General features: G+C 37.3%; 1 protein-coding gene across 6 annotated transcripts in view; it reads right to left on the reverse strand.

The window, feature by feature from the left end:
- Positions 1-13,448, reverse strand: part of LOC150078357 (receptor expression-enhancing protein 1-like) — a 307,490-nt gene that overhangs the window by 158,991 nt on the left and 135,051 nt on the right. For all 6 annotated transcript variants that reach the window (XM_090385094.1, XM_090385092.1, XM_090385093.1 and 3 more), the window contains one exon: positions 5,457-5,577. In XM_090385094.1, coding sequence (XP_090241220.1) covers positions 5,457-5,577 — 121 coding nt within the window. The remainder of the gene's footprint in view (positions 1-5,456; positions 5,578-13,448) is intronic.

The following is a 13,448-nucleotide window of genomic DNA, read 5'->3' on the forward strand; positions in this document are numbered from 1 at the left end:
GTCAGAAAACTGATAGCTTTCTGGAATATACAGACTAATAGATTAATTAGAGCTGCAGGCAGAGGTGAACATGATTCTTGCACTGCTTCTATTGGAAATTGCAGTAGCAATTATTTGTCATTGGAAAGTAAGGTGTTGGAGATGTCAAGCCTTGTGTAAATTCATGCAAGTACATAGACTGTATTAGGCTTATTAAGAGTAAAAACAGTTGCAGGTATACCTGTATATACAATAATGGTATGAGCATAGGCTTATCGCATCTTGTATACTGTATACAGGTCTGGAGGCCTCACTTCAGGAAGGATGTAGATCTGGAAAACAGTGCAGAGAAGGGCAACAAGATTGGTGAAGAAAACAAAAGGGTGATCTTACTAAGAAGAGACTTCAGTTGTGCAAATTACAGCATCTGCAGACTAGACACCTGCAAGGCGATCTCTGATTGAGTTGTGTTTAAAGCTTTGAATGAATTGAGCAAGCTGAATGCTGATGGTATTCTTCCTCTTGCTAATTATTCACTGTATGATTACCTTAGCTTAAGAAGTGGTATTTGTGTGCATGCCCGCTCTAATATTTTCTGTCAGAAACTTAGTAATTTGGAAATCCTCTTTTTGACCTTCTCTAGCTTAACATCCCTCTATCCCATTCTGTAAAATTCACCTGTTGCCTCTATCAACCTCCCAATTCCACTAATTATTTGAAACTTTTGACTTTCTCCAATCCCACTTTGCTAATAGTGAGGTAATTTTTCTTGAAAATTTTAATATTAACATGGTTGAGGCTTTTACAATTAATGATGACTACGCACAGGTTATTCATTTACCTACAGAATACCAGAAAATCCTAACCATACACCCAACACTCAACATTTTTCTCCCAAACAACCTTTCAAAGTACAGTCAGTTCTGCTATAACAAGTATTTTCGCATTGCCAATTCGCTCCAACGCAACTGATATATTAGGGAACAATGCAAGTATAACACAATTTTCACGTTGGCTCACACGCGATTTTATCTGCGAGTAACAGTAGGTGAACACAAAACCTGCGCAGCAACATATACAATATGATTAAAGAGGCCTATGTGCTCCGGATTCATTCTACTAAAATTAAAATTACAGTTGCTCAGAGCGAAATGGATACAAAAATATAGATTGTAACAGGTTTAATAACAGGAAATATACAAATATCAGATTAGATACATAAAGCTTTCGGTTATCTAGTTAACCTTCTTCAGTTGATATGAAATGACAGTTAGAATGGAGGCGTGTACTGCCAATCTGGTACGTGAAGCACGTAACTAATTGTTTGAGGTTGAAGCCTGTGGTTGTGATGTATGTGGATGTGGCCAGGGCTTGTCAATGGACAGGATCGTTGCTTCGGTGATAGGGTGGACTTGACAACCACTGTTCCTGTTCACTGAGGTACTGGAGTATTTGATGTTTAACGATTCCAACCAGGCGCGCCGCAGATAATGGCGGGACTTATCCACAATAACAACATTGCGGTGTGGATCTATGTCGTGGTGGGTTGGCCAGACCTGCACGGCAATAGCTGAGTGCTCCACATCCGCTAAGCGGATCGCTCTTTTGTGTTCGGAAAGGCGTTTTTCGAGCAGTCTCCCAGTTTCCCCGAAGTAGCAGCTAGTGCAGTCACGGCAAGAGATGCGGTAGACCAATCCACTTTGTAGTAGGGTGGGGACAGGTGTTTTCACTTTCGAGATGAGGGATCGTAATTTCCTGCCTGGGAGTTGCATGCACTTTATCCCATGTGACTTTAAGATTCTACAGACCTGTTGTGATAGGTCCTATAATAAGCTTGATATCTAAATTTAAAGCTGATATGGAGACTTGCAGGGTAGTTAATGACAGGAATCAAAGTACGCAACAGCAGCGAGATCTAGCTAAGCTAAATTAGGCAGATAAGGTGAGAAATGGCAATTTAGGTTCAGCATTGGTAAATGCAAGGTACTGCATATGGGCAGCAGTAATTCCAGAATAACATACCAATTAGGTAGTACCACACTTGAGGTGATGAAGAAAAAAAGAGACCTAGGGGTAACTGTACAGTCCAACATGAAGTTCTGCCAGCAGTACAGACAGGCTGCTAGAACAGCTCATGGAATTTTGTCATTGATATACAGAAACTATGGCAGCAGGGACAAGGTGGTGACTTTCACAATGCATAAGGCAGTGGTTAGGCCATATCTTGAGTATGGCATACAAGTGTGGAAGCATCAAATTTAAGAAATATGTGGAGCTCTTGAAACGGGGGCAGAGAAGAGCAACCAGCTTAGTTAAGACCACAAGGGGTGATGCTACCACAAAAGACATTTATTCTGCAAACTGTAGCATAAGTTACGACTTGCTGCTCCTACTGCTATTATATCAGTTTATTTGATGCGAATATCGTAAAATGAAACCAGTAGTGCAGAAGAATAGTAGGGTTTTAATTGTGAGAAATACGTAGTTTGAAGATTTTAATGACTTGTTGGGCATATAACTTTCATATTCAGCTAAGGATATAACTAATTTAACATTGTGATTATTACAGTATAGCGTAACTTGATAGCATATATTTTGAACTTGAAAGCCTAAGATATAACATAAAAACTAGATAGCATAATACGTATCACTGCATTAGCTTAGCACTATCAATTAAATTTATTAACCTTATTAATTTTCATTGTTAATCAATTAAATTGCATTTAAATGGAAATCATATCCCTGACTAAAGCACCCAAGCAACAAGAACAAAGTAGGGGGAGTGTTGTGGCTCAGGGGAAGAACTGAAGGGGCCATTTGCAATGCATCACAGCCAAAAAAAACATGTGCAACTTGTGAAATGTTTGCAGACTTTCTGGAACAGGACATGATCTAACCAAGGAGGATCTTTGTGTGTGCCAGTTGCAGAGAGTGTCAAGAAATTAGGTGCCAACTCAGCATTTGATCAGTGTTTATGTGAGTTTGAAGAGTAGGGTAGATGCCCTAGAAGGAATTAAAATGGGGGCCCATCAAGCTCTCAGCTGCCAAAATCAACACCAGAATTCACTCATGTGCATCATGCAACACAGGGGCAATCTTCAAGGCAAAATGTGTTGGTCCCACAGGAGCTAGTTATTCTCAGTGATTCTATTGTCAAGGAGACAGGAAATATATTATACAGAAAGGATAGGGGAATAAGACCAGGATATGTCTGCCAGGGGCATCTATGATGACATTAGAGAACAAATATCTTTTACAGGCACAAAGGGTGATACGTACAACACATTGGCATTAATGATATTAAGAGTAGGAGATCTGCGGACTTACCTAACAAGTACAGGTCAAGGTTGAAAAAAGTTGTGAGTTAGGGTTAAATTTAAAAGTGTCTGCAATCCTGCCCAGACATGATAGGAGGGGGTATATGACAAGAGCCTTGCCAATAAATATGGCTCTGGAGAGACTGTGTAAGGCTCATGGGGTAAACTTTTGTTCAGCACGGATTATGCAAGTTAAGAGGAGAGACTGCTTCTACAGGGATGGGATACACTTAAGTAGAAAGGGAGCAAGAATTTTTGCTGATGCTATTGAGGCAGTGTGAAGTGGGTCAGAAAACTGCTAGCTTGGGGGGGGGGATTCACAGACAATAGATTAATAGTAGCCACAGGCAGAGGATAAAGTGATTCTTGCACTGCTTCTATTGGAATGAGCAGCAGCCTGGAAAGCAAGGTGCTAGGGGATTTCCATAACTGCTGGGAGTCATCATGGAACAAGTAAATACATGGGCTATGATAGGATAACTAAGAGTAGGAACAAGTGCATGTATACTTGCATGAACACCAATACTATGAGTATAGTAAATTAATTTGATGAATTTAGGGTCTGGTCAAGATATCAGAGATATCCCAACATTTCTAATCTCTGTGTGGTGTCATACAGATATAAGAAATGCAGAATTGGAATTTGGGGAGTACAATGTGTACAGAAAGGATAGTCAGGATAGGAAGGGAGGAGGAGTTATGCTGTTAATTAAGAAAGACAAAAAATCTAAGGAAGTGCATCCAGCTGACATGGACTGACACAGCAATGTTTGTTGAGTTTGGTGTGACATAAGCACTGGGAGAGCAAAATTCATAGTAGGAGTATGTCACAGGCCTGAACAGTACAATGAACAACTATACAGAGAAATAGAGTGGGCCAGTAAATTACACTGTCTTATACTGGGGGATTTTAACTTCTCAGACATTGACTGAAACTTGTGGTTAATCACACGCACACTATCAAGGCTTTTATGAATTTATTGGATGATTGTTTTTTACAGCAGCATATTAGAGAGACAACTAGAGGGAATAATACACTTGATCTAATTATCAGCAGTGATTCTTCAAGCATTAAGAATCTACACCCACTAGGTGGTAGTGACCATAGTGTCCTAATGTGGGATTTACTTAAAGATGTAACTACCATCAGGGGTAAAGGGAAGGGTTTTGCTTTTGTAAAACTTTTAATGCAGATTTGTCTTTCTGCCAGAATGCATCAGAACATACAACATTTATTACAAATTACTAATAATGATAATCAATGTAGGTCACACAATGCAATGATGATATTATGCATGTCATGAAGAAATGAAAAAAAACAGTATTTTAAAATTACTTGCTTTAATTATATAGTTGTTAAAGTACTTTATTTTTTCCTAATTTTGTTCAATTACATAGTATTTTCATCTGAAATCTTTTCTTATATTTTGCTACTTACAAAACCAGGTATTAAAATCACAAAATCTAGCCATCCCAAATTTCATTAATACCAGAAAACAGAAATCTGGTGATTTGTGGTGCACGTTTGTGTATTTTGCACATAACTCCCATATATTTTGTAGTGTATCTGAAGCAATGGACATCTGTTGCAATGTGCTGATCGAAAAAAAATGAATAGGCAATACACTGGATGTGAAAAAAATAAAAGGTTACACATTAAGCAATGTACATATAGTTTAGCAATGTAAGCATCCCTAGTGGGGAAAATTCATAATTTTATGCAGCATCTTCACACATTCTGTATAGCCTATCTATAAAATTCTGGTTGTTTTAGTCTTTTGAAATAAAGTCACAGAGTTCAACACATTTGAAAATCTGAAGTTATGAATGCTACACTTTGTATTAAAATTGAAAGCTAAGATATTTAATTACAAAGTGTTTAAAGTCCAATGTGATCAATGTATATATAAAGTTATTGTATCCTGCTCAGTATGAACAATATTTAATCTAACTAGGAAGGTATTTGATTCCATCTTTGCAATGCTTGCTGCATTCCAATATTACTGTATTATTTTTATATTACATATTCTGCTTTCGATAAATACCTTAATAAAAAAGTAAGAAAAAATTAATAAAGAAAATAAAAACTTTTTAAATGATATACACTATATATAAAATGTTGTAAATTTATTTTTAAAAAAATTTAAGCAGGGAGGATACCTTTTCTCGTTTATTAAGTTGAGGATGAACAAATTTTCTATAAAGAATGCTGGATCCTCTAGTTGCTGGAGACAATAACCATAGAACAAAGAGAATTTTCATCTCATAATAAAATGGCAGCCTGTAAGACAAAATTTAATGCAGAAATATTTTTGCACAAGATTCATTTTACAAAATCATTCAAAAAAAAAAAAACAGAATTTTCTGACACTAGAAGACTTCTTGTAATTTACCTTAATACAATAGTTAAAACAGAATTGTGATCATAAAATTTCTGACTACTAGAATAACTGGAAGTAAAGATGGATATAAGTTGCTTGTTTGACTAAAATTCCATTTTACTCTATCATCACAATGCAAACATTCATGCATATTATTTAAAATTAAAACCATTAAGTATGATGTGCATGTATTTACTGCACAAGTTGGAGCTTAAGTATTTAGTATTAGAATGGTGAATGATGCAAGGAAGCCGACTTTATTTTTAATTACTTCTTTTCCTTGCCAAAAGTGATCATCCATTTCTGCTTTGAACATTATCAAATCCTTTGCCTCAGCCACATTTCGGCAAGTAATTTATTCCAATGATCTACAACATGCTGTTGAAGGTCAACTTCATAATATCAAACATCTACCGCTCTCCAAGATTTTATAATTTCTGCTCCCATGTTTTTTTTTTTTATCTCCAGTGAGAATATACTTTTCTTTTATTTTTTTTTTAAGGTGTAGCCTGTAGATCTGAATACAATACTCCATTTGCAGCCTCTCCATTTACTTATATAAAAAGACATCCTTCTCCCTACTTTCAAATGTTCTATAAATCACAGACAGGACACCACATGCTTTCCTAGCCACCTCTTCACAGTGTATGGTAATTTCATATCTGACTATATCAAAACCCTGAGTATTTTTCACTGTGAACCACATTAAACTTCATTCCTTAAGCTTATAAGTATCATTGAGATTTCTATTTACCCAAATACAAAACCTTACACTTACAAGCATTAACCTTTAGTTGCCATTTTTTAAATCATATCTGCAATGATCAAAGTCACTTTGAAGCAACACAACTTACTTCTGGTTGTTAATCAATCTCCCTACCTCCAAAGCATCAGCAAATTTTAACAAATTCCAGTGTACACCCTCACCAATGTCATTAAGGAACATTAGAAACAGGAGGGCTCCGTACACCACACTGGTCCACAATAAGGAATTTCTGCTATGAGAATTGAAGGGCATAATTAAATCATACGGGTACACTAAATAAAACATCACTACATATATTTAACATTAAAAAATTTAGAAACCTAAACAACTATGCTAAGAAAACTTACAACCATATGTTTCGATTTGTACCTCAATATCTTGAATTGTGATAAGAAAATGAAGAACTAAACAGATAACCAATTTGCCTATAATTCTTTACTTGTTACAGCTACATTTGTATGACATTGATGGTGACTCAGATATTGTCATTTGTTCTAGATTGGACTTTGAGTCGATCAGTGCAGGGAGAAACTGATTAGGATGAAACCAAAGGAGGAGTGGGTTGTTGGAAGAAACCTATGAAGATCAGCCAGACTTGCTGGCAAGAGGAGCAAGCACATCAAACTAACCTCTCCAACCTTCTATCTTCTTTGGCTTTGACCTAGTATCTTTTTCCTGCACTCATCAGCCTTCAATAGCATACCCTCATTATATCTGATCCAAAACAAAAGGCCTGATGTAGCAAAGTGATTAGTTGAGTGCAACAGCATGCATATTTGAGTGGACTGTGGTCCAAGCATACTTAATTGCCAAATACAGTATTGACTGTACTATTGTCAAATGATTAGTATAAACTCCTCTGAATTAGGAGACCATAGCAGAATAATAGAGAACAACATCTAGGTCTCAAAAGTCAAGGCAACATCAGTGCACATAAAACAAATAAAAACATATTGTTTTGTTTAAGTTCTTTAGTGTAATTGTTTAGGTTTCTAAAGTATATGAATATTTTTCAGATTGACCCTGAAAAATATTCACGTCTGATTAATGCATCTTGAATGCCTACAGAGGTCTGGAACACTAGGAAAATAGAGGTAAATCTATTTTCCTAGTGTGTTCAAGTAAAATAGATTTACATTTGGGCACAGACCTAATTGACATTATAATATTCAAATATTAATGAAACTTCATACTTCTTTTGAATTATGTTGTAATACAGTGAAACTTCCCTTTAATGGACAGCCATGGGGAACGAAAATGTGTCCGTTAGAGAGAAGTGTCCGCTAACAAGAAGTCTGAGGGAGAGAAAAAAAAAAAAAGAAAGAAAAATCGTTAAACGTTTAATGTAAAATTAAATTAAATTATATACAGATTTTGCACAATATTTTTGAAAAAAAATATTATACAATCAATTGTACTATGCATATTATGACTTTATCTTAAGAAAAATACATACAGTAATCACTTATTTTCTTCTGCACCTTCTTCCGGCTGATAATTTTGTTTTCAACATTTGTTTGGAGTGAAGAAACCATCGAAAGTCTTTCAGTAAGATACTTCAGCGGCGAAAAACATTTTTAAGCGATTGATTTGTATGAGCGTTTCTTCTATTTTCATCGGTGGTTCGTCGTTAATATGTTCTTCGACAGAATGACCTCCTTCCATTTCTTCATCCTCATGAGGAACTTCTTGAAAAATATCGATGATAATGTCGTTGATATCTATTGCACCATCTTCTGTAGTGAGGTTCGAGTCTATATCTTTGTAGCCAGAGTCACTTGTAGCTGGAGTATCATACATTATCAATAGATGAAGTTCTTGTTCTTCTTGGTGCTCCACATTGCTGTTCACAACTTCAATTTTTGCGTTTGAGAAGCCAGACTTTACAAAACAGTTCATGACAGTTTGTTTTCTAATTGCGTTTACTGAAGAGGGAATCCACTGAATCGCATCTAGGATGCTGAGTTTCTTTGCAAGGTCACTCGCACATGTTACATCGTTCATGTTTGCAATGAGATGTCTTAAAACACGTTTTCTGTAGTGAAGTTTAAATTTTTTTATTATCCCTTGATCCAAGGGCTGACATTCTGCAGATGTGTTTGGTGGCTGAAAAACGATTTGAATGTTGGACAGTTCAATGTGCGGGTGAGATGCAGCATTATCCATGAAAAGAATAATTTTTCTGTTTTGACGAATCATGTTTTGGTTAAAGTGACTTATCCATTCGCTCATGATATCTCGTGTCATCCATGCTTTTTTATTAGACTTCCAATCAACATTCAAGATTCAACTTTATGTCCTTGAAACAACGAGGACTTTGTGGTTTTCCTATAACAAGAGGTTGTTCAAAGTCTCCCAGCATATTTGTACACAATAGTACAGTCAAGCGTTCCTTAGAAATTTTTCCGCCCTGGCACTTTTCGTTTTTTAGACTCATTGTTTTTTCAGGAAGAGCTTTAAAAAACAACCCTGTTTCGTCACAGTTGTAAATATCCTTAGCTTCAAAATCTTCCAATTTGACGGTCCACTCTGTTACAACCCCAGTATCAACAGATCCACCTTCACCACTTACGGTTTTCCAAGAAATGTTATGCCGAGTTTTGAACTTGTCTAGCCATCCCACAGAAGCTTTGAACTCATTTACTTCCATAGATTTCAACCTCCAAAGCCTTTTCCCTAATAATAGGCCCATTAATGGGAATTTTTTTAGCACGTGCGCGACAAAACCACTCATACGTAACATTGTCAATTTGAAGTCCAACAGTTTTCGGGAATGATTTTTGAACTGATCATTTCCGTGTTGCCAAAATTGTTTGAGCAGTTCATTTTTTTTCTTTAGGATGTCGCTTACCTGCGTCTTCCCGATTTTGAATTTTGCAGCGAGATTGCGAACGCTATTTTTTTGCCGATCACACGCATTAATGAGTTCGACTCTATCTTTTAAAGTTAAATGTTTACGAGAAGACATTGTGCACTTCACACGACACTGAACAAAACTGAAAACTGAAACTGAAAAGACGAAAGGCCGACCATATTCCCCGCCCCCTTGCACACACCGAATTCATCAGAAGTTTTACACGTGCCTTAAAATTTTTGAAAAAGGGCTTAGAATCGCGACGTAAACCTTGATAAAATTCAGAGAATCGGAAATAGAAAATAAACACACAATTGAGGCAATACGTGGAAGAAAAGTTCCTAGAAAAAGGGCCGTAAGCTCGCCCGCTGTCCGTTATGGGGAGATCAAATTAAGTGCTAATCTAAACGAAACAGTCCAGATTGCCTGTCCGCGTCCGTTACAGAGAATGTCCGCTAGACAGAAGCTGAAAACATGTTAAAACCAATGGAGGTGAGTTGGGGAATTTGAAAATGTCTGTTGTAGAGAGATGTCCGTTAACGAGAGGTGTCCGTTAGGAGAAGTTTCACTGTATTATCTATTTAAAAACATTTTTTTTTTTTTTAAATTCGTGGTTTATTAATTTCACAACTGCATAGAAATATCACACATTATGATATTTGGTGCCACATGAGTACGACATCTCAATTGTTGGATGATAATCGTGCAGCAATATCTTAGGTCATAGTACAACAAGGTTCTTATGCAGATAAAAGGATCAATATACTGTATTCAAAAGAGATGATGTAATAGTACTAGTAGTGGCAAATAATGCAAGAAAGCAATCTTAAAGAGCATCAGCAAAAGAGAAAAAAAAAAAAAAAGCCAACAATTCTCATAGCACCTATCCCTCTCTGAAAACAGTTTGTTTGGTTCTCTCTTCAATTTATTCAAACTACCCATCTCTACAATACCAGATGGAAGTTTCTTACAACAATCGATCAACCAATGGCCGAAGGCAATTACCACACAATTACCAAACAACCATCCTTCCTCAGTTTAAATTTATGTCCCCTAATGTGCAGTCTAAGCAAGAGAAAGGATTCCAGTGGCATTGAGTCTACTCAATCTATTCAAAGCCTTAAGCACATCAGTCAGATCTCCTCACAGACCTCCTCCAGATACTGCAGTCTGTATAACTGAAGCCTTCCTTCTTCTCTGCACCCATTCCAATAGATCTAAGTCCTTCCACAAATGATGAGGCCTCCTGACCTGTATGCACTACTCAAGGTGTGGCCTGACCATTGTCTTATACAATAAGATAACCCCTTCCTTATTCCCACTGTCAAAATTCCAGTATATCACTGACAAAACCCCATGAGCAGTTCTGGCAGCCTGTCTGCGCTGTTCAGAGAAATTCATATCTAACTGCACAATTATACACCACATCCTTTTCATTCTCTTCTACTCCGTGTGTGATACCACACAGCTGGTACATTAATCTAGGGTTATAGCTTCCCCACATGCAGTACCTTGCATTTCTCAATATTAAACTTCAATTGCCACTTCTTGGTCCACCTGTCTAATTTGTCTAAATGTTGTTGCAGTAGCATTCCCTGTGATTAACCACACTGCTGACTTTTGTATTATCTGAAATATTAGACATTAAGATGGATATGCCTTCATCAATATCATAAATAAATTTAGGAAACAACAAAGGGCCCAGCACTGAACCCTGGAGAACTATGCTAATAACATTAGTCCAAGAAGAGCAGTGCCAACTGATAACCACAAACTGTCTTCTCTCACTCAACCAACCCTTTTTTCATAGCAGTAGCTTGCTCTTAACGCCACACTGCTCCAATTCATATAGCTGTTTTTATGTAGAAGAGTATCAAAACCTTAGTTGAATTCCAATACAGGAACTCTCCGACTAACGGAAATTCGACTTTACACAAGTTTTTGCCAGCCAATGAAAACTTTAAAAAATCGTGGAAATGTATTTTGCATCACGTAGGATTAAATGGAGGTACAGTGGTAACTCGCAATTCGACGTACCACAATTCGACAGTCTGATTCTGCGGGCCGGCGCAAATGCTACATGATATTGCACGATAGAATTCTTTGCTGGACTACGTAGCTGCGTTTAACGTTATTAAATAGTGACAGTTGCTTCATACATTTTAACCAATGGTATTAAAGAGCAGGAGTAACATTTAACCAATGATAGATAAAGTGGGAATAAATCCTACAATCGTTCAGCTACGTTAGCCGCCCTCAAAGACAGCTACAGGTATGCCGTCAGTTCTTCCTCAGTTATGAGACAACATTATCTAGTTAATAATCATAGTCTGAGTTCATGTTTGCTCGAGCTGTTTGTGCTAATTTATAATTCTGCATTTCTCATAAAGTAAAAAACTGTGCTTTGGCAGTTATTTATTTTTTGAGTGAAATTTGATAATGGGTCCAAAGTGAAGTGAACAGCGGAATAATTCAGGAAAGAAACACACTTGGTTGAGCATAGAAAAGAAGAAAGAAATTATAGATAAAGTGCAGAAAGGTAGAACAATTACAGATGTATCTCAAGAGTATGGTGTTCCTAGGTCAACCGTGGCAACTTTTTGGCAACAAAGAGACAAGATTATAGGTGCTAGGGTGTTCGCTGGACTGACAGAAACAGATCTTTAATCAATGAAGAAATGGAAAAGCTGATTCTTACCTGGATTAGAGAAAGACAGATGAAAGGAGATCCAGTAACTCAGGCAATGATCTGTGGAGAAGGCTAGGTTAATTTTTGAAGAATTGCAGAAGAAAATTCCAGGACGTATCTCAGATCAAACTGATGAATTCAAGACAAGTTGTGGGTGGTTTCACAGATTCAAAGGTAGAACAGGTATCCATAGTGTTCTCAGACATGGGGAAGCAGCTAGTGCAGATAAAAAGGCTGCAGAAGAGTTTGTGAAAAAAATTGAAGATTTAATCATGAAGGAAGGCTACTTGCCGCAGCAAATTTTAAACGGGGATGAAACTGGGTTATTTTGGAAGCGCTTACCAAATCGAACATACATCACGCAAGAAGAAGTGACGCTTCCAGGACATAAGCCTATGAAAGATAGGCTTACCTTGTTATCGGCAGCAAATGCAAGCAGAGACTTTAAAGAAAAGCCACTTCTCGTTTACCACTCAAAATCCTCGGTGCTTTGGGAAGAAAATCATCAAGTCCAAACTGCCAGTGATGTGAAGATCCAATGCAAATGCCTGGGTAGACCAGAAAGTCTTCAAAGATTGGATTTTTGAGGAGTTTTCCCCAAGTGTAAAAAAATTCCTCATTGACAAAAATTTACCCTTTGAAAGCACTGCTGATTCTTGACAATGCTAGTGTCCACCCCCAAGACTTGGAAAACATTCTTGAAATTGATTTCATCAAAGTCCAGTTTTTGCCTCCACATCACTGATCCAACCCAGGATCAAGAAGTAATTGCCTGTTTTAAAAAACTTTACACCAAGGCTTTGTTTTCACAGCTTTTCGACGTGACTCATTCTTCTGATAAGACACTGAAGGAGTTCTGGAAGACTGAGTTCAATATTCTTCACACCATTTCCTTTATTAAAACTGCCTGGGAGGGAGTGACACAGAGGACCCTTCATGCATCATGGAAGAAACTCGTTCGTTCCTTTTTTCAGGATGACAACAGTGCAGTCCCAGCCGCTGAAGAATCAGAAGCAGCTGCGGGCATGCGAGAAATCATTACAACGGCCGAGACATAGGAGAAGTTGATGAGGCTGATGTGGAACAGATTGTGGAGGATCACGAAAACGAACCAACCGTGGAAGAACTCAAAGCACTAGGCAAACAGGAAGCAAAAGAGAGAGAAAAGGAAATTTCATGTGAAGAAGATGAACACAGGGAAAAAGGACCGATGCCAACAGCTGACATTAAAGAAGTTTTATTCCATTGGGAGAAGGTGCAGTCTGCTTGTTTAAAATGGCACCCCAACACTGCTGTTGTAACTAGAATGCCAGACTTGTTTAACAACACTACTATGCATCACTTCAAGGCTATCTTGAAAAAGAGGGAGAGACAGTCCACCCTTGATCAATCCCTCATCCCCATTCAAGCCAAGAGGAGAAGGGGTAGAACAAGATAAATAAAACATCCTTCCAACATCTAA

This window comes from Mastigoproctus giganteus, chromosome 11 (assembly GCF_048544385.1).
Source record: "Mastigoproctus giganteus isolate SK-2022 chromosome 11, ASM4854438v1, whole genome shotgun sequence".
Taxonomy (NCBI): Eukaryota; Metazoa; Arthropoda; class Arachnida; order Uropygi; family Thelyphonidae; genus Mastigoproctus; species Mastigoproctus giganteus.